The sequence below is a fragment of the Danio rerio genome, chromosome 1 (assembly GCF_049306965.1).
Source record: "Danio rerio strain Tuebingen ecotype United States chromosome 1, GRCz12tu, whole genome shotgun sequence".
Taxonomy (NCBI): Eukaryota; Metazoa; Chordata; class Actinopteri; order Cypriniformes; family Danionidae; genus Danio; species Danio rerio.
In genome coordinates, this window is record NC_133176.1 from 19063672 (window position 1) to 19085188 (window position 21517).

The window sequence follows — 21517 nt, forward strand, 5'->3', positions numbered from 1 at the left end:
CATGTTGTTGGTTTTAAATGCCTCATTTATGCCAAATTTTTGAAGGGGTTGAAGTCAATTCAGTTTTTGTTCAAGCAGAGAATTTTTTATTTAATAAAATAATTTAAAAGTATGATGATATCCACAGCCATATCACCCTGCAGCCCAAGACCGGTTACTCACTGAAGCTAAGCAGGGCTGAGCCTGGTCAGTACCTGAATGGGAGACCACATGGGAATGTTAGGTTGCTTGGATGTTAAATCAAGGTCCTGACTCTATGTGGTCTTTAAAAATCTCATAGCTCTTCTTATAAAGAGTAAACCCCGGTGTCCTGGCCCTCCATTGGCCCTTGCCCATCATGGCCTCCTAATCATCCCCATCCACCAAATTGGCTGTATTACTGTCTTTTTACTCCACCAATAGCTGGTATGTGGTGAGTGCACTGGCACCATTGTCCTGTGGCATATCCAAGTGAATGCTGCACACTGGTGGTGGTGTGGAGAGACCCCTCTCATGATTGTAAAGCGCTTTTGGTGTATGGCCATACATGATAAATGTGCTATATAAATACACATTACATTACATTAGTTGGTTATTTATTAGTTTATAAAATTTTAAAATGTATAATATAGATCTAAGTTGATAACTTAAACATAAAGTCATCATTTACATAACTATTTGCTCATAAATAATTGTGGAAATTAATCTAAAAAGATCTTCATGATGGCAGTGCATCAATACAGAACATTAATCATGTAACACCAAATTAATGGCAAAATAACATCAATAATAACATCAGTAAATGTTACAGCAATAACAGCAGCATAATAAGAATTTTAATTTCCTGAACTGACCACTGAAATTGAATTGACCTCAGCCTTTCATTGGTGTGTAACCACAACCTAATCAAAAGGTTTATTTATTTCAGTTTATTTCTCCTATTTTGCCCGCTCACTCTGATGTTTACTGATTGTTCTTATCTGACAGGCTATCATTGGGACACATCTGACTGGATGCCGAGCGTTCAACTTCCTGGAATCCAGGAATTCCCTCAGTATGAGGTAGTGGAGGCTCCACCCACCCTTTACAGTGACCCCGCCCTGCTGGACACGGACTACTATCCTGGCGGATATGACATTGAAAGCGACTTCCCTCCTCCGCCTGACGACTTCCCATCCCATGATGACCTACCCCCTCCTCCACCTGTGCCAGAGTACGGTGATCGCTATGACACATTACAGCCTGCCTCACGCGGGTTAAACAGCACCCCCTCTAGTCCTGGAGGGTCTTCAATACGCCATCGGCCACCATTACCACAGCTCTACAGCCTCACCCAATTCCTACCCCACCACCACTACTCCTCAGACCCCGAACCCCAAACCAACCCCACCAGCACCAGCACATCATCGTCCACTGAAGGATACCGACACGGAGGCTTCTCGCTAGGCTACAGACGCGACTTCGATCCCCCTGCCGCCGATAACATGTCGCTTTCGCTGTACACATCCACGGCGTCCTGCTCGGACATGTCAGCCTGCTGCGAGGAGTCAGAGGTGATGATGAGCGATTACGAGAGTGGCGGAGAGGAGGGAGCACAGTTTCAGAGGCTCATTATACCACCGCTGGACTCACAACATCAGCAGCATACTGAAGTCTGACACTGGATCCAACACTTACGTTCAAAAGTGCCTAAACCAAACCCTGCAACAGGAGACTTACTGTGTGTTTAAACCATAAACCACATAACGTTCATCCTGCACCAATCTGCCACACAAAGGAAAAGCGCGGTGACTACACGTGTGGACAAAATTAAGTCCTAAAATGGATCTGCTCTGAGAAACGAGTGTCAAAATTGCAGTATATAAAAAAAAATTGTTTTCAGTTTGCGTAGATACTGAACTTTGCCTTTGTTGGGCAGAAATGTAGTCTTAAAGAATGTTCACAACAAGAAGTGTAACCATTGGCTGAATGCATAGCACAACTACAATGATAACAGCACAGAGAGGTAATATCGTACATTCAGAAAGATTTTTTTTCTGGGCGTAAATCAGAAGTAAATTTCAAAAGTAAATCGGTGAAGTGGAGTTTAAAGTGCTTGAGCTTTTACAGCAGCAGGCGACAAACTAAAAGCATGTGCTTTTATTAAATTTACTTGTGCATCGTGTAGATGCTAATATACAGTGGGGAAAATAAGTACTGAACATGTCACCGTTTTTTGCAGAAAACATATTTATAAAGGAGCTGTTACCTGGAAATGTTGTTGAGAACTATCCATATTTCCAAAGAAAACAAATCTAATTAGTTTACAAATGAAGTAATAATAAAATGAAATAAAACAGGGGGAAAGTATAGAACACATGAAGAAAGGAAGATGTAGAAAGACACTGAAAGCCCAGACAGCACCTGAAATCTCTTAGAAGTTATTCAGCAATCCTTTGCCCTTTGTCTTTGTAAATTAATATTAGTTGCTTTAGTCCAACATCTACATTAGCAGGATGATGAGGATGAAACCAGGGTGACATTTCAGCAAGACAATGATTCAAAACAGCAGAGGAAACTCTTAAATGCGTTCAGAGATAGAAAATCAAGCTGTAGAATGGCTTAGCCCAGGGGTGTCAAACTCAATTCCTGAAGGGCCGAAGCCCTGCACAGTTTAGTTCCAACCCTGCTCCAACACACTTACCTGTAGGTTTCAAACAAGCCTGAAGGACTCAATGAGTTTGATCAGGTGTGTTTAATTAGGGTTGGAACTAAACTGTGCAGAGCTGTTGCCCTTTTTGAACTGAGTTTGACACCTGTGGCCTAGCCAATCACCTGACTTTAATCAAATATAAAATACAAAACAAAGATCAGATTTGATAGACGAGACACACAGAACCATCTTTGTATATTAATATTAGCTTCTTCAGTCTAACATCTACATTTGCAGGATGATGAGGATGAAACCAGGGTGGACATTTCAGCAAGACGATGATTCAAAACACAGTCGAGGAAATGATCTAAAGCTTTCAGAGAAAGAAAGTCAAGCTGTAGAATGAGAGTGTTTGTGTTTTTACCAAAATCTGGCTCAATTCCTTGTCAACAGCTCCTTTAGAAATATTATTCCCAGGAAATAAACATGACGTATTCAATACTTATTTTCCCCGCTGTAGTTGCCTTTCTTGGTGTGAATGGGCATTTACACCACATAAATGCCAAACATCCAAACACACACATCGTATATACATCTGTATCTCACTGAAGATGGGTTGTTTTTTTTGGAAAGACTTGCTTGAAAAAGAGTTCTCTCCAGTAGCTCTAATATGGGCTGTTATTAAGGTTATTTAACAGTATTGGAGAGGGCGTTAGACTTGGCTGTGCCATTAAGTAATACATGATGAGATGTACAATTCACACAGAAAATGATAACTGATATATTGTCACAGATAATGGGAGACCGAGCATCATTTCACACATCAAGGTGATATCTGTATTTGTATAGATATAGCCATGCAAACTGATTTTTTTATACAGATCCTCATTCATTTGTAATGTAAATTTTACTGTACAGTTTTGATTTCAAGGTTTTACTAGGTTTTTGTAGATATTTTGTTTTTCTCTCGCTTTTTTTTTCCAAAAAAAAGAAAGACAGGAAAAAGTAGTGTACCAAGTCAAATGGTGTGTCATTATCAGCCTTACTGTATGTTCATTCACAAGTAAAGAAAAGAGCATTTAAAAAAATAATAATAATAAAATATTGTAAAGGATATGAATGTGTGCTCGTCACAACACACGTTCATTTCTGAAAGGATCATCATCTGATGGACGTCTGCATATTCTTGTGATGTTGTTATGTTTTCTTTTCTTTTTTTTTTATTTGTTGTTTGTAAATTGTGACTTTGGAACATCTTTATTTTTTGACCATGAAAATGGGACCCAGTATATTTATAGTGCGAGATTATTCACAGACATGTGACTTTTTCAGGGTCTGCGTGTGTGTGTGTGAGCAATGCTATGGTCTTGTTTTATGATTTTTATTAAATACTGCCACTAGCTTAACTGCTTTACTACTGGCAATAAATTATTCTCTAAAACGGGTGTTTGTCTTGCATGCGTTTATTGAATTTTTATACTCGCTTAGGCAGAATCACTTAGATGGTGGATTTGAAACACTTTAAAATTATAAAAACACATCAGGGCTTGAATGTGCTGTGGTATGTGACTACAGCTCCACATGCTGTGTTGATGCAAATTCAGGCACATCATTTCTGTCAGCTACAGCATATTAGCTGCCCAGCAAGCAATTTTTTGTTTTTAAAGATGTCCAATAGACGTCTAAACATAGTTGTCTTGGCTAAAACAAAACTAAATTTGGGCTTTCAGTGAAAATCTAATAGACGTATAAGAATAGGCCAAAACTAGACTAGTCATAAAATAAACAGAAATGAATGACAAAATATATAAAGTCTGTCTATTTGATGACCACACTGTAAATTACAGACAACGCCTGTTAAATCAGACATTTACCATAAAATAATGGCCATTAAAGTACAGACATTTGCTGCAAAACAACGCCAGTTAAATTACAGACATTTACTGTAAAATAATGGCCGCTAAAGTACTGACATTTACCGTGAAATAATGGCCAATAAATTACAGACATTTACCGAAAAATAACGGACGCTAAATTACAGACATTTACAGTAAAATAATGGTTGTTAAGTAACAGACGTTTAATGTAAAATAGCGGGTGTTAAATTGCAGGCATTTACTGTAAAATAACGGATGTTAAATTACAGACATTTACCGTAAAATAATTGACATTAAATTACAGACATTTCACATAAAATAACGGACGTTATATTACAGAGATTTACCGTAAAATAATGGACAATAAATTACAGACATTTCACATAAAATAACGGATGTTAAATTACAGACATTTACCGTAAAACAATGGCCGTTAAGTAACAAAACAGCGGCTGTTAAATTGCAGACTTTAACTAAAATTTTAGTTTCTGGTAAATTTCTGTAATTTACTATCTGTTATTTTACGGCAAATGTCTGTATAATTTAATGACCGTTATTTTACAGTAAATGTCTGCAATGTAACAGCCATTATTTTACGGTAAATATGTGTAGTTTAACATCTGTTATGTTATGGTAAATGTCTGTAATTCAAACGTCCATTATTTTATGGTAAATGTCGGTAAAGTATTTTCTTTACAGTTTAGGACTATAGTTTTGGACTATTTTGTCTATTAGATTTTCACTGACAGCTCAAGTTTAGCCTTGTGTTAGCCAAGCTGTCTACGTTTAGATGTCTGTTAGTCGTCTTTTAAACACAAAATTGTTTGCTGGGAAGGCAACTGACACAAAATAAAACAGGAACAATAGTCTGAATGATCTAATGAGACCCTTAGTCAGAGTTTATTTTAGTGTGTGGCTGACTGTAACAGCATCATTATGAAGAGGAAATGATTAGATTGCAGTTGTTTTTGAATACTTGACATCTGAGAATAAATGATTCTTTCACAGTTTTTGAGCACTTAATTGTGGCATAGATTTAACATGGTGCTGGAAACATTCTTTAGAATATTAGATTCATATTGTTTGCTGCACATCCATAAATCAACAAAAAAAATATTCTACTGTTCAAACAAAAAGATGCTAATAGATTTAGATCTGGGCCCCAATGTATAAAACTTCTCAATAATGCTCTTAAAATTGGTGATTAGTGAACAAATCTTGGTAAAAACTTTTCTAGGAGCAACTTTGAGTAAACCCATGAGCCCATATTCACAATTTTTTGTTTTAGTTTACCACTAAGAATTCTACTAGCAGTAACAGTTTTTAGCTATCTAAATATATGAATATATATATATATATATATATATATATATATATATATATATATATATATATATATATATATATATACGGCTTTTTTACGGCTTAGTCCTTTTATTAGTCTGGAGTTGCCACAACGGAATGAACTGCCAACTTTTAAGTAGGCAGGTTAGATTAATTAGGCAAGTTATTGTATATCGATGGTTTGATCTGTAGACTATCAAAAAAAAAAAAAAGCTTAAAGGGCCTAATATTTTCGACCCTAAAATTGTTTTTGAAAAATACAAAAATGCTTTTATTAAAGCCAAAATCAAACAAATCAGACTTTCTCCAGATGAAACAATATTATATATTATAAATGTGTGTGTGTGTGTGTGATTATATATATATATATATATATATATATATATATATATATATATATATATATATATATATATATATATATATATATATATATATATATATATATATATATCCATTCCTGTTTTGCGGTGAACATATATTTTAAATTTTATTTTATATATTTACTTTTTTGGTGTGAACATGGCTTGACAAGTTTCTTCCATGAAGCATTCTTTCCTGTGTTTAAACGTGGAGCAAGCAGACGTTTTACAGAGCTGGCTGTGTCTGAAACTTCTATTTATGGGGCAGAACGTGTGTGTGAAAATAAGTCACTAGATGGCGATATTGTATCATTATGTTTTTGAGGTAACGTTAGTGTTGTTACTTGCCATATCGCCCGCATACACTTCCTGGACGCTGCTGAGGAACCGCTTTGTCATCGGAATCTTGCACATAATAAGGTGCTAACTAACAAGCGGATATTTTCGGTTCTCGGTAAGCGTCTTCTACATTCTTTCTTCTCGTGACTTTTCAGTTTGAGATGGTTTTGTTGGTGTCCCCTTGTTATCCGCGTAAACTCTCAAAAGCAGACAAAGAAACGCCATGCTCACTGGTCGATAGTTTATTCTTCCGTATCAAATATAGACTCTACATTCACGTGTGCACTAGAATAGTTAAATTCTTAGACGGTTATTAACGTTATTTGCTGAAATGTAGTATTCATAAAGTTTAATCGTACATTAGCAAGACGAGTGGAACTTGACCTTCATTACTATGACTGTCTTAAAACCTCCACACGTAAATAAGCTCCTTGTGGATCTTTCTGTTTGAAGTGTGCTGACTAAGAAGACAGCTCAGTAGGTTTTGACACACAGTCATTATGTTAATAATAATCTACAGCTGTAAGAAATCTTTCGGTTTGCCAGGAGTTATATTTGCACACACAGCATTTTATTTGAATAAATGTCCACACCCAAATCTTATTTCAGGTTGATGTTTTTTTTGCACAGCTGTTGAAGGGTGACGTCTGCAGCTTCTCATTGGCTGGTGGTGCCAGTCAACAAACAAAGAATACACATCGGACATGCGGATACGGAGACTACTCTTTTTAAGAGCTGTTATAACACCTTAAACACCCACAGTTACACATATAACAGCTTTCAGGAGGAGAAGAAACCTGTTTACTGTTTAAAAGGGCTCGTTAAGCGGTTGGAGATGAACGGAGACTGTGTGGACGCAAAGCGTGTGGATACAACAGAGTAAGATGAGCTTGACGATTGTTGCTATGCAGGTTTCACATGTGATTGACAGTTCAAAAACAGTATTTAATTCCCTACACTCCTTTTTTTTCACCTTAGTAGTGAAATAGAGACTGATTTCTTGTTGTTTATTCTAACAATAGAATTTATTATTGTTTATTGTTTATTATGTTTTATCCACATACAATAATTATTGTTAAAGGAATAAATACCATACGATTTGTGCATCATTGTTATGCAAGTCGATATTTGGCAGTTTCTTGCATCTTTCTTATGGTCATTTAATTTTTTTTTTACTTTATATTGTGCAACTTTTTTGGCCAATTACCTGTAAGATGAAACCTGACAAATAACTATTGACCTCTGAATATCAGAAAGCGTTTTTAATTTCCAGGCTTCCAGAATTTACTCATTATTTACTCGTCCTCAAGTGGTTTCAAACCTTTATTAGTTTCTGTTGAACACAAAAGACGATATTTTGAAGAAACCTGTAACCATCGACTTTCATAATTGGAAAACAAATACTATGGAAGTCAATGGTTACAGGTTTCCAACATTTTTTAAAATATCTTCATTTGTGTTTAACAAAAGTAAGAAAATCATACATGTTTAAAACAAGCAAATGATGACAGAATTGTCTTTTTTTTAGGTAAACCATCCCTTTAATGATTTTATTCCAAATTGAAAGTAGTGATTAAAATTAAAGTGGTTTGGAATTGGTATAATTTGCTGGTGGAAATAAATAAATGTTCAGAATAATGACATATATATCCAAACACTGTAAATATAAGTAGAAAACTCACCCACAGAAATCATGTGCAATCTAATTTGATACTAATTACTTATTATTGCATTAAATGCAGTTCAATGTGATTTACTGTACTGTGTTTGTCCAGTGCTAGTAAGGATGGGGCATCTGCATCACAGCCCATGCAGGTTGATGCCAAGCCTCAATCCCATGCCTTCAGATACAGCTTGAACTACCCCAACATCGGCCACTGCATCATCATCAACAACAAGAACTTTGATCGCAGGACAGGTAACACTTGTTTTGCGTTTTCACCGGTGTGAGTTGTCTTGTGTTTGTCATATCTGTCAATTTGAATGTTCATCAAACTGGCTGATGATGAGGATTGTTGAAAGGCTTTCATACTTGAAAGGTAATCATTTACTTGCCTCATGTATTTATCAATAGGATCTTTATTAAGGGTTTCAAAAGTATGGCTGATGAAGATTTCTTTGTTTTTTAAGACAGATGGACAAAAAAATTAATGGTCAAAATTAAAAATTAAACACTCATATCTGATCTGTCTGTGTGATATATTCAACTTAGAAAAGTCAATTTATATTACAATAGTGCAGGTTTATTTTAATGTTAGAAATTATGTGAAAATAAAATGTTAAATGATGAATGGAAAAAAAGCTATATTGTCATTTGTCATAAATAAAATAATTAGTGATTATATATATGTTTGATTTGTAAGTTTTCTTATATTATTAAAAAAAAACTCTTGCTGATAGACAGCGTGATACTAGTGGTTTGAAGGATAAATTGATTAATTATGATAATTGCTCAACATTTTGGGCCTGCATTGTGATTTTTAAATAGCAACTTTTAATATCTAATCAATTGGTTTTTGTTCGAAATAAGCATATGGACCAGTATATAGATTTTTTTTTTAACTGTTTTACGCTGAATGATATTTTAGTAGGATTATTTTTAATTACAGACAGAAGGTACAGGAATTATGTACTATTGTAAAATAATGACAACAATACATTTCAGAACTTCCTCTGGCAATAGTCAGTAAATTAAAGAATAAAAATAATGAACATCATTCATCTTTACAACAATTTACAGAACACGTCCATTGAAATTTCAAGTGTAGCAATAGTTTATATATGATTTAAAACATGGCGAAATTTAGCATGGTTGCGTATTCTTTTATATATTCTTTTTACAAGTTTTTATCTGTTACTCTGAATAAGAATGAAGCGTAAGTTGTATATTAACCATAATTTATCATCACAAAAGTTAATGGAAACATTAAAGTAGATAATTTGCTTTATTTTGTGCTTAAAATTACTTTTTTCAGTTCAGTTTGACAAACTGTCTTTGACCCAAATCAGAAAATTTGCTACAGACCACAAACCAGGGTTTCCGCAAGGTCTTAAATTCCAACAAATTGTTAGGCCTTAAAGATTCCTACATTTACTAAAATATTGTTTTGTAGATCTTAAATATTTTTAAACAAGTCTTAAATTGTATCTCTCCATGTCTACAATAACAATAATCCATCTAAAAAAATTTAACCAAACTCTATTTGTCAATATGTTACAGAAGAATACAGAAGAATAGTTCTGTTTCGTTAGTAGTTATTGACACATTACTTGAAATAAGTGGCAAGGAAATAAATAACTATTATACACACACACACACACACACACACATACACACACACACACACACACACACACACACACACACACACTCTATATATATATATAAATAAAAGTAAACCTCTTTTCTGCATTACCTATTGGCTCATAAAATAAAATCCTTAATGTTTAGCCCTGTATACGTCTGAAATTTAATTCATAAAGGTCTTAAAAAGGTTTGACACTGCAGAAACCCTGACAAACTACATCTGACTTCACAGAAACCTTTTAGCATGTTTACATTTTCAAATAAGCATAATTTACTTTATTGTAAAATAATTGATTTCCCTTCTGTGGACTTCCTATATTGTCACAAATGTAATCAAATACACAATAAAGATATTGACATCAGCCTAATGCTGGGAAATTCCTGAAAAGAAATCCCTGATGTCAATAGTCAAATTGCATCGCTAAAAATGGTATATTAAGGATATTTTTTAAATTTGTCATAAACCTTTTATTTAAAAGTTTTGGATCGTACATTATTTTTAACCTGTTGTTTACCTTACAGGCATGAACCCACGCAATGGCACTGACGTAGATGCAGGAAATGTAATGAACGTGTTTCGAAAGCTTGGATACATTGTGAAAGTCTACAATGACCAGACAGTTGCGCAGATTATGCAGGTTTTAACAACAGGTAGTTATTATACGCTGAGCACAAACAATTAAAAGAAAACATATGTTATATCAATTGATAATTATATGCTGCTTATTGTACTCACTTATGTTTGTTGTTGTATCTCAGTTGCCCATGACGATCACAGCCGCTGTGCTTCATTAGTGTGTGTGTTGCTCAGTCACGGCGATGAGGGGGTGTTTTTCGGCACTGATACATCTGTGGATCTCAAGTCTTTAACTAGTCTGTTCAGAGGAGACCGCTGCCCATCACTAGTGGGAAAGCCTAAACTGTTCTTTATTCAGGTACTTGCTCAATCTCTGATATGTGTTGTCTGAGTTCATGTTTATTTGGATTTGGCTCAGTTTTATTTTCCATTAACAAGATTTTGCTGACTAATGTTAATCTAGGCTTGTCGAGGAACAGAACTGGATCCTGGTGTGGAAACTGACCACCCTGATCACCCTGACATCCCAGATGGTCGTGTAAGGATCCCAGTGGAGGCAGATTTCCTCTATGCATACTCTACTGTACCAGGTACAGATGCACAAATATATATATATATATATCCATCCATCCACCCATCCAGACACCCAGCCTCCCTTCTTTTATTATATTAATTAAAATTAATAATCAGTAATTTTTAGCATTTTTTATGAATCAAAAATAAGGCATTTATAATTGTTTTTTTTAATTATAATATTATCACAATATTACTTTTGTTACATTATTTTTGATCCAAAAATGCACCCTTGGTGTAAATTAGGACTCAATGAAACAGGATGATATTCTAAAAAATTACAAATTGTATTCATGCCAAAAATCCTTGACATTACATCTCTTTATATACATGCCTGCAGGTGCATACACACATAAAGACATAAATAAAGACATAATTCACCAGAAATAAGTTGTTGCTACTGATAGTATTAAAAAAATTTGATTGGATTTGAGTGTCATTGGAGTTTTAAAATAATTAATCGCATAATATGTTGAATAATTAATCTCTAAACAGGTATAATTTGTTGTCATTGAACAGAAATTTTTCAAAACATCGCTACTTACAAACTGTATGTGAATTTTAAAAAACATATTTTAAATAATAATTGCATTGCATTGTGAAAGTTAGTAGTGTAGCTTTAAATATGCTTAAACATTTTTATGTCACTATAAATTTATTAACATAATTTAACAACCTTTTGTTCTATGTATCTGTGGGGTCTTAAAAAGTCTTAAAATGTCTTAAATTTCATAAACATTTTCCCTGAAATATGGTGTTGTAGGTCTTAAATAATTTTAAACAGGTCTTAATTGTCACTTGTCCATGTAAAGCTACTCAGTCGGCACAACCAACAATCTATCTAAAAAAACATTTAACAAAAAGTAAAATTTATTAACCCTATTAACCAATATGATTTAATTATCCTTCTTACATCCTTACAATACCATTTGTTTAAAAGTTCTCCATGTATTTATGAAGTTGTACATTAATTTATTATAGTTTTTAAAACTTGATTTTTTGAAAAATTGCTAAAAAAATATATATATATATAAATGTATATAACTGGAGTTTGCTTGTTTATTCATTCATTCATTTTCTTGTCGGCTTAGTCCCTTTATTAATCCGGGGTCGCCACAGCGGAATAAACCGCCAACTTATCAAGCAAGTTTTTACGCAATGGATGCCCTTCCTCCGCAACCCATCCCTGGGAAACATTCACACACACACACACTCACTCACACACACACTCATACACTACGAAAGATTTAGCCTACCCAATTCACCTGTACCACATGTCTTTGGACTGTGGGGGAAACCGGAGCACCCGGAGGAAACCCACGCAAAGGCAGGGAGAACATGCAAACTCCACACAGAAATGCCAACTGAGCCGAGGTTCGAATCAGCGACCCAGCGACCTTCTTGCTGTGAGGCGACAGCACTACCTACTGCGCCACTGCCTCGCCCGAGTTTGCTTGTTTCGACTCATTTAAGATATGAGGCAAAGAAATAACTGAATTTTAATTTTGATAGAGGAAGTGAAAAAAAATCCTTAGCGTTTTTCATTGTAAAAGTCTACAATTTCATTCATAATGGTCTTTAAAAAGTATTTAATTTGACTTGATAAAACCTGCAGAAACCCTCTGTACATTTTAGTTTTTGACCCACAAATTGGAGGGATATTTTCATCAACGTAAAAGTTTGAAAAGTTTATTTGTAGCTTTGTTAACTCTGTTCCCATCTTTAATACATTTGTCAAAAATCACATATTATAAGCATTGAGCAAAAGCTTTTTAATGTATTGTCTTTACTAAAGGGAAGTTTCTAGACTTGGAGCCTCTTCTCTGCCCTTCAGACACATAAAACATTAGCATTAACAAACATATTGTTTCTTGAGCAAAGAAAACACTGTACTTGTTCAAACAGCTAGGGTATTTACCCATCCACTGCAAACAAGCCGAAACTACAAGTTGACCCAAGCTTTTTAAAATACTTTTCATTGCTTAAATATTTGTAAAACCCACAAACATAAAGACTGTTCAATAGTGTTGATTTATATAAAAAAGAATGCTAAAATATGGAAACACAAAGCTACCACCAAGCAATGAGATATAGTTGAAGTCACAATTATTAACCCTCTTGTGATTTTTATTTATTGATTTAATTATTATTTTTTTTTATATATTTCCCAAATGATGATTAATAGAGTAAGGTATTTTTCACAACATTTCCTATAATATTTATTCTTTTTAGAAGTGTCTTAAAAAATATCTAGTAAAATATTTACTGTCATCATGGCAAAATAAAAGAAATCAGTTATTAGAAATGAGTTATTAAGACTTAATATGTTTAGAATTGTGTTGAAAAAATTTTCTCTCTGTTAAACACAAATTGGGGAAAATATATACAGAGGGGCTGATAATTCTGACTTAAACTGTAATTGTTTTACTAAAAAAAGTTGCTGATCATAGAATAGTTATGCCTTTTTCCTAATGAATTTCTTTCCTCTGTCAAGGTTATTACTCCTGGAGAAACACAATGACCGGCTCATGGTTCATTCAGTCACTTTGTGAAATGATGACAAAGTATGGCAGTGAACTGGAGCTCTTGCAGATCATGACCAGGGTCAACCATAAAGTAGCACTGGATTTTGAGTCCACCTCCAACATGCCGGGCTTTGATGCCAAGAAACAGATCCCCTGCATCGTCTCAATGCTCACCAAAGAGATGTACTTCACTCCTTAAAACCACCAGGGAATCTTTGAGAACGTCAGCAGCTGTTTTTGGTAGGTTTCACAAGTAGGATGTGCACTTTTAAGGGTTGGCTTTAGGAGTATAAGACCATTTCTTTACAGCAAAACTCTTCAGAACCACTGAAATATTAGCAGAACATTCTCAGTCTCAGGTTTATTGTGTTTTTCTAACAGTTATAAATGGTCTGTGCTTGCAAATAGGTGCTCAAACAGTTTTGTGTTCTTGTGACTTTATATGGTTTCACTTGCCTCTGTTCTTTCTATTCATGATGTAATAATAATAATAGTAATGAACAATCTTCAGAGGTAAGTGATGTTGGGATTTCTAGAGTTATAGTAATCGGGGACTTTCATAAGCATTAATATGCTATTGCACTGTTAAAAAGGGAATCATAAATGGGCATTGAATTAGTTAAATCAGTGATATTGGAGATGTATCTTAATCAAAGGGAGACCGCTGTGCCTATTTTAATGTGAAAAGCAAAGAGCAACAGTCAGAAATAACTATTGCCTAGTGCCTCTCTCTGAGCCATGTGAAGGGATTTTGATAAACCTTTTGAATAAATCTTTTTTACAGTTTTCCACGAGACACGATAAATGCATTATTTACAGAAATATTTGGGGTTAAAGGAAAGTTCAACTCCCACCTCCTCAAAATACAGCTGTCACCATGTACTCACCCTTCACTTATTTCAAACCTGTTTGACTTACTTTCTTTTATTGAACAAGAAGATATTTTGAAAAATGTTAAAAACAATTGGCTTCCTAGTGTTTGTTTTTCCTACTATGGATGTCAATGGTTACCCGTTTCCAACATTCTTCAGATTATCTTCTTTAGTTTTAAACAGAAGCAACTCGTAATATCTGGAACCACTAAAGGGTGAGATAATGTGCAATTGTTGGGTGGACAATCTGTTAATATCAACTTCAGCTTTGGACATTCTTTCCAAATCTGTTTGACTTACGTTCTTACCGTGAACAAAAAAGAAGATATTTTGAAAAATGCTGGTACAGTGGACTTGATAGTATTTGTTATTCCTACTATGGATGTCAGTGGTTACCCATTTCCAACATTCTTCAGAATATCTTCGTTAGTTTTAAACAGAAGAAAATCTAAATATCCGGAACCACTAAAGGGTGAGATAATGTGTCATTTTTATGTGAACAATTCGTTTATATCAACTTCAGCTGTGGACATTCTTTCCAAACCTGTTTGACACTTTCTTCTCTGGAACAAAAGAAGATATTTTGAAAAATGTTAGAATCTGGTAGCAATTGGCTTCATAGTATTTGTTTTTGTTACTATGGATGTCAATAGTTACCCATTTCCAACATTCTTCAGAATATCTTCTTTTGTTTTAAAGAGAAGAAACTCTTAAATATTTGGAACCAGTAAAGGGTGAACAAACGTGTAATTTCTGTGTGAATGGTCCGTTTATATCATCGTATTTTACTAACAACGTTAAAAAAAATCTACTAACATTTCTAGACTTAAAGTGGAAGTCTATTGGCTGTCAACAAATGTTTGTGGTCATTTGTATTTGATCTGGAGTGCTCTGTAATTTGTCCCCTTAAGATGATGATGAATGTCATTCATCTGTGAGAAATCATGTACACTTATTACTGCTGAGGTCACTGATACATTGTGTGTTTTCCTGATGCATGCGTACATAGAAAACAACATACCTTTTGTGTTTATTGTACAATCTTGGTTATAGTACATGTTAGTTTTTTTCTATGTAAAACCACCTTTGTATGTAATAAAACAGCTCTGCAGTACACTGGCTGACTGGACCATGCTCAAATCATTGAGAATGCATGTGAGCTTTGGTGTTACTGAAGGGTTTCATGTTTTTTACTAATCAGATTTTGGATGGAAACTGTGGAAATTCATCTTTGATAATTTAGATTGATCATTTTTAATAGTTTTTGTAAATAGCAGTAGCTTTTATTGGCTTTTTCATGTGGTAGATGAACAAAATATCTGATAGATTCTATCATTAAACTAATAGTATTCTACAGTAGATTATAACATGCTTTGTTACTGCAGTGCATTAAAGCAGCTTGTCAGATGTTATCTTTTTAATATCATTTGTATTATCTGGATAAGGTTTTATTAGAGTAAAAATATGGTAGCCATGTTTTTTAGCAGATTGATTACCACAGATTTACTATAGTTAACCTCTTACTGCATGCTTTTTATGTTAAAGTATTTTGCTAAATATATTATATATTTATTGTTAACCAGTGTTTCTGTTTTGTTTTGTTTTTTGCATTTACTCATTTAGCAGATGCTTTTATTTGTTTTTGTTTTTATTTTATTTTATTTAATGTCTGAATAATTTTGTCATATTTTTATAAATTTATTTCTTGTTTAAAAAAGTTATAGTAACATAAAAAGATTACCATTTAATAATAAGCTAAACTGTTTCAAATGGAGTTTCGGGTTTTCAGTTACGTGTGTGCTTGATAATGAATGAATGACAGCCAGTCATGCTAGTGTCTTCACTTTCAAGAACATTATATGTGTTCAAAATGAAAATGTTCAGGTCTATCAAGAAACTTGCAAGTAAAAAGAAAAAAAAACTCAGAAGCATCTGAAATTAAAGAAACAATATTCAATCATTCATTTAAAATGTAATCCTTCCCAATATATGAAAAGAATGTACTTTTGGTAACATGTAATAGAAAGATTCTTAATGGCAGTTCTATACATTCACACTGAGGTTATACTTTGATTGTTAATGTTCCTCTTCTCACTCATTCCAAGAAAATATAAGTATACACTGACAAACATATTTAGAACAGTTTAATATCTAAAGCATTACTACAATTTCAGTGTTTCCAAAACAAAACAGGAAATGTCATCTGCATCTTGATAAGCAAAATAAAAGCATAAACAAACAAAAACCAAACACTGGTAAAAGACAACGCCATCAATTTATTTCTGTCTTCAGCACCGGCATGCTACAAGTAACCATTTGCACAGTTTGAATGAGCCAGAATACGTTAAAGATGTACAAACATAAATAGATAATATATACACAAGCTTTAAATCTCCAGGAGAGGCACATTTGAGTTGTTTTTAGAATTGGTTGTGCTGTGAGTGGAATCTGACGATCAACCACTGATCTATAATATAAATAACCATTAAATAAAGACCAATCCAATTTGTGCTGTCATTCTACAGTCAATGGAAAATTTTGAGGAAATTATATATAGACATCCAATATGCCAAACACATGGTTAACCATAACAGAAGCAGTGTTACAATCAGTAACTTTTACAATGAAATATACATTTACAGAAGTTGTGGAAACCACAATGGATATATTTAAATTAGTTTGGACGAAAATAGCCGTAAGTGATTTAAAAATGAGCAGTTTTTGGCATGTCAGGGGCCTCATTTATAAAACGATGAAGAGAATCCTTGCTAAATTAGATCTGAGATCATTTCTCAAAAGTGTGCAAGTGCAAATCTGAGAAAAGTAATGTGCGCATAAAAACATTCTTTATGTTTACACCAGGGGTCACCAATCTCGGTCCTGGAGGGCCGGTGTCCCTGCAAGGTTTAGCTCCAGCTTGCCTCAACACACCTGCCTGGGTGTTTCAAGTATATCTAGTAAGACCTTGATTAGCTTGTTCAGGTGTGTTTGATTAGGGTTGGAGCTAAAATCTGCAGGACACCAAACCTCCAGGACCGAGTTCGGTGACCCTTGGTTTACACTTTACTAATGTGTCTTTAGTGTGCCATTAATATACTGACATATATTTTGTACAAATACAGTGCTCAGCATATTAAAGTTCACCCCTCACAAATTAATCTTTTAAACTCATTATTAATAGGAAGCTATACAATATTATATTTGTGCATATACAGTTAGATTCAAAAATTTTAGCCCGCCTTTGAATTTTTTTTTCTTTTTTTCTTTTTTTTTAATTTCCCAAATGATGTTTAACATCAAAAACATTTTCACAGTGTTCGATAATATTTTTTCTTCTGGCGAAAGTCTTATTTGTTTGATTTTGGCAAGAATAAAAGCCATTTTTATTTTTTTAAACACAATTTTAAGGGCAAAATTATCAGCTCCTTTGATAGGGCTGTGTGAATTGGGGAGAATATCTAATTGCGATTTTTCTGACAGATATTGCGATTTGAATTATGAATTAATTTTGTAGTCAAGCTTCAGCTCGATAATCTGTAAGCATTGGCAACAATTCTGTGACAGCTCTTAAAAATGACCTGTTTTTGTTGGGTGGCTGTGACTCTGAAAACAAAATGTTCCCATATTACCAATGTACTGTTTTTCTTTGATATTAATCCATCTATTAATGCTTCTAAAGCAGCAGACGCCATTACCTCACTTGTCAGCGCTTTCCTCTTTCTTTTCTGATTTCTAATTGGGCAGATTGAAAGTGTGCTCACTCAATTGGCAGGTAAGAATGTCACACCCAGATGACAGTCACACATTTGCTCTGGGTGTGGAAGATTAAAGAATACAGTACATGTATATTTCATATTGCAGCCCTTTTGTGATTAGCTAATCGCAAAAGAACACCAGGAAATGTTTAACATGTCAAGATCTGAGCAGGCGAATTCCCAAACCTGTGCGATTAATCGAAATCGAATCGCTATTTTTTTTTAATATATATTTATAAATATGAACAAGCTCTGGATTTAAGCGCACACACACACACGTGCACACACACTAAGATCAAATCTGAGCATAGACTTTATAACTGAGGCCCCAGCTGTTTCAGTGTGTCGTGTGAATTAATATGATCTCGTCTGGCTTATTAGACTCAAGGCATTGACCGGCCTAAGGCATTGGGTTGGTTCAGCTTCCAGTTTTCTTCAGTTGTCGTCCCAGATGATGATCAGGGCTGGTGAAATGTTTGGCATGTGCTTTGCTGATGGGGCTGAGGGATGACTACAGCTCCTCCAAGTGGTAGAAAAAAAAACAAAAATTAAAAAAAAAAAAAAGAGTCCACTAGTGGTCCTTCACTCCCAACAGCATGACAGAACTGGAGCAGCTCCTTTGTCAAAGTGTGTATTCTGGGGTGTTGTAGTTCAGTCAGTGTAGACGGAGGAGGGGGGTCTTTCGGTCTCTGTCCAGCTGCTCACATTTTGATTTTGGCATAGAGCTGGTCGATCTGCTCTCTGAAGCGGCTCTTCAGCTCGGTTCTCTTAGCTTTCAGTGTTGGTGTGAGGAGGCCGTTCTGAACAGAGAACATTTCCAGGTGCAGAGCGATGTCTCTCACCTGCACACACACACACACACACACATTACAGTAAACAGATTAAACACTCACTGGTGCACAACATCAACCTTTTCTGTCTCTTGTCTAGTTTATCAACTCTGATTTTCACAAATATATAATGTATATATTTATTAGTAATTAGAACATATGAGCAAATAGAGCTTATGTACACAAACTTTGAACAAAAACATTCAGATCCAGATTACTTCAAGCACAAGGCAGTATTTAGTGTGATCCCCCTTGGCACCAAACAGTGTTTGCGCAGTGGGTAGCACAATCGCCTCACAGCAAGAACATTTCTGGTTTGAGCCCTGGCTTTGACAGTTAACATTTCTGTGTGGAGTTTGCATGTTCCCCTATATGTTTGCGTGGGTCCCGTTTCCCCAAAGTCCAAAGACGTGATATGGGTGAATTGGGTAAGCTAAATAAAAACTGTCTGTAATGTATGTGTGTGAATGAATGTGTATGGTTGTTTCCAAGTGATGGGTTGCAGCTGGAAGGGCATTCGCTGTGTAAAACATATGCTGGTTAGGTTGGCGGTTCATTCCGCTGTGGCGTCCCCAGATTAATAAAGAGACTGAGCCGAAAAGAAAATGAATGAATGAATGAATGAATGAATGAATAATATCAGGCCTTTTCTAGCACCTCTCAGGGTTAATTCTTAAATTTAGGCTATCAGAGCTTTCTTTCTCTGCCCAAATGATTCTCATACCACCTCAATAATATTGAGTTCTGGACTCTGTGGAGGCCATTTCATCACTGTCTGCCCATCATCAGCTGTTTAAATCTCCAAATATGACTTAATTGTATTAACATTGTGTTTATTAATATTAAATGATTATAAATGTGTAGTTTAGAATATTATTCATTCATTCAAATTTTTTTCACACTTAGTCCCTTTATTAATCTGGGGTGGCCACAGTGGAATGAACCATCAGATTATCCATCATATGTGTTACACAGCGAATGTCCATCACTGGGAAACATCCATACACACTCGTTCACACACATACACTACGAACAATTTAGCTTACCCAATTCACCTGTACCACATGTCCTTGGACTTGTGGGGGAAACCGGAAGAAACCCATGTGTACACGTGGAGAACATGCAAACTTCACACAGAAATGCCAACTGACCCAGCCGAGGCTTGAAACAGTGACCTTCTTGCTTTGAGGTGATAGTTTTACTTACTGCGCCACCGTGACGCCCTTAGTATGCTATGTATAGTGTAATTATGAAATAAACACTAAAAAAGTGTTGACCAGGGCGACGAGATGGCGCAGTAGGTAGTGCTGTTGTCTCACAGCAAAAAGGTCTCTGGTTCGAGTCTCGGCTGGGTCACTTGGCGTGTCTGTGTGGAGTTTGCATGTTTGCATGTTCTTCTCGCATTTGCGTATTTTTCCTCCGGTTTCCTCCGGGTGCTTCGGTTTTCCCCACAAGTCCAAGGACATGCGGTATAGGTGAATTAAGAAAGCTAAAAATTGTCTGTAGTGTACAGTATGTGTGTGAATTAGTGTGTATGGGTTTCCCAGTGATAGGAAAGAAAATGAATGAATGAAGTGTTGACCAGATTTCTCAATTCATATGATGTTAAACTGAGATATGTGAATATTATTTTAATGGTTAGTTTTAATAATACAATCTTATCATTTATGTCTAGATAGTATTGAACATATGAATAATTACATTTAGTATATAAATGATTAAATAAGCTATATTAAATATTTTGGGTGACGCAGTGGCACAGTAGGTAGTGCTGTCGCCTCACAGCTAGAAGGTCGCTGGTTCGAGCCTTGGCTGGGTCAGTTGGCGTTTCTGTGTGGAGTTTGCATGTTCTCCCTGCGTTTGCGTGGGTTTCCTCCGGGTGCTCCGGTTTCCCCCACAGTCCAAAGTCATGTGGTACAGGTGATTTGGGTAGGCTAAATTGTCCATAGTGTATGAGTGTGTGTGGATGTTTCCCAGAGATTGGGTTGTGGCTGGAAGGGCATCCACTGCGTAAAAACATGCGGGATAAGTTGTCAGTTCATTCTGCTGTGGCAACCCCGGATTAATAAAGTGACTAAGCCGAAAAGAAAATGAATGAATGAATGAATGAATATTAAATATTCTGTTTTTTTTGGACAACCTTGAACCTGGTTGAAAACCTATACTCTGGTATGTTTGTATTATGACATTTGGATTAAGTTTTACAATAATAATAAAAAAAACAAATCAAGATATTAACAGAAACCTAGAAAATGAGTTTTGTTGCACTCACCTGTTCAAAAGACTTCAGTCCAGCTTCTTTCCCAAGCTGAATCATATCCTCTAGGATGGCATTTTTCACCTCCTGTTGAAACAACATCAGGTGTCAGTACTTCAAGGATGGCAAACAGCGCTCAAACATAACATCGCTTTTAATATCTCAGGATCTTAAATCCTTAATCTTTCTTTAATATGGTATTCAGTGTTGAGGAAAGTTAATTTTGAAAGTCATTCAATACAATATTGAGTTACTCCCAAAAAGTAACTAGTTGTGTTACTTGGTTAC

General features: G+C 35.0%; 3 protein-coding genes across 28 annotated transcripts in view; 2 read left to right on the plus strand and 1 right to left on the minus strand.

The window, feature by feature from the left end:
• The window catches only part of fat1a (FAT atypical cadherin 1a), a 150315-nt gene extending 146259 nt beyond the window's left edge, over positions 1-4056 (plus strand). For 14 of the 15 annotated variants that reach the window (XR_012394540.1, XR_012394536.1, XR_012394554.1 and 11 more), the window contains one exon: positions 967-4056. Coding sequence is in view for 9 of the 15 variants with exons in the window: in XM_021469232.2 (XP_021324907.1) it covers positions 967-1637 (671 nt within the window). In the remaining 6 variants the exon portion in view is untranslated. The remainder of the gene's footprint in view (positions 1-966) is intronic. The other variant, NM_212967.2, reaches the window with a different exon arrangement.
• Positions 4057-6540: 2484 nt separating this feature from the next.
• casp3a (caspase 3, apoptosis-related cysteine peptidase a) overlaps positions 6541-21517 on the plus strand; it is a 36730-nt gene continuing 21753 nt past the window's right edge. For 2 of the 3 annotated variants that reach the window (XM_073951668.1, XM_073951722.1), the window contains exons 1-7: positions 6541-6648; positions 7164-7412; positions 8309-8451; positions 10363-10491; positions 10600-10775; positions 10881-11007; positions 13485-13755. In XM_073951668.1, coding sequence (XP_073807769.1) covers positions 7369-7412; positions 8309-8451; positions 10363-10491; positions 10600-10775; positions 10881-11007; positions 13485-13714 — 849 coding nt within the window. In that variant the 5' untranslated portion in view covers positions 6541-6648; positions 7164-7368 and the 3' untranslated portion in view covers positions 13715-13755. 3 annotated transcript variants of the gene reach the window in all.
• acsl1a (acyl-CoA synthetase long chain family member 1a) overlaps positions 16517-21517 on the minus strand; it is a 50234-nt gene continuing 45233 nt past the window's right edge. For 5 of the 10 annotated variants that reach the window (XM_005168350.5, XM_073944640.1, XM_005168349.5 and 2 more), the window contains exons 20-21: positions 21245-21316; positions 16517-18984 (exon numbers count right to left, since the gene is read on the minus strand). In XM_005168350.5, coding sequence (XP_005168407.1) covers positions 18844-18984; positions 21245-21316 — 213 coding nt within the window. In that variant the 3' untranslated portion in view covers positions 16517-18843. 10 annotated transcript variants of the gene reach the window in all.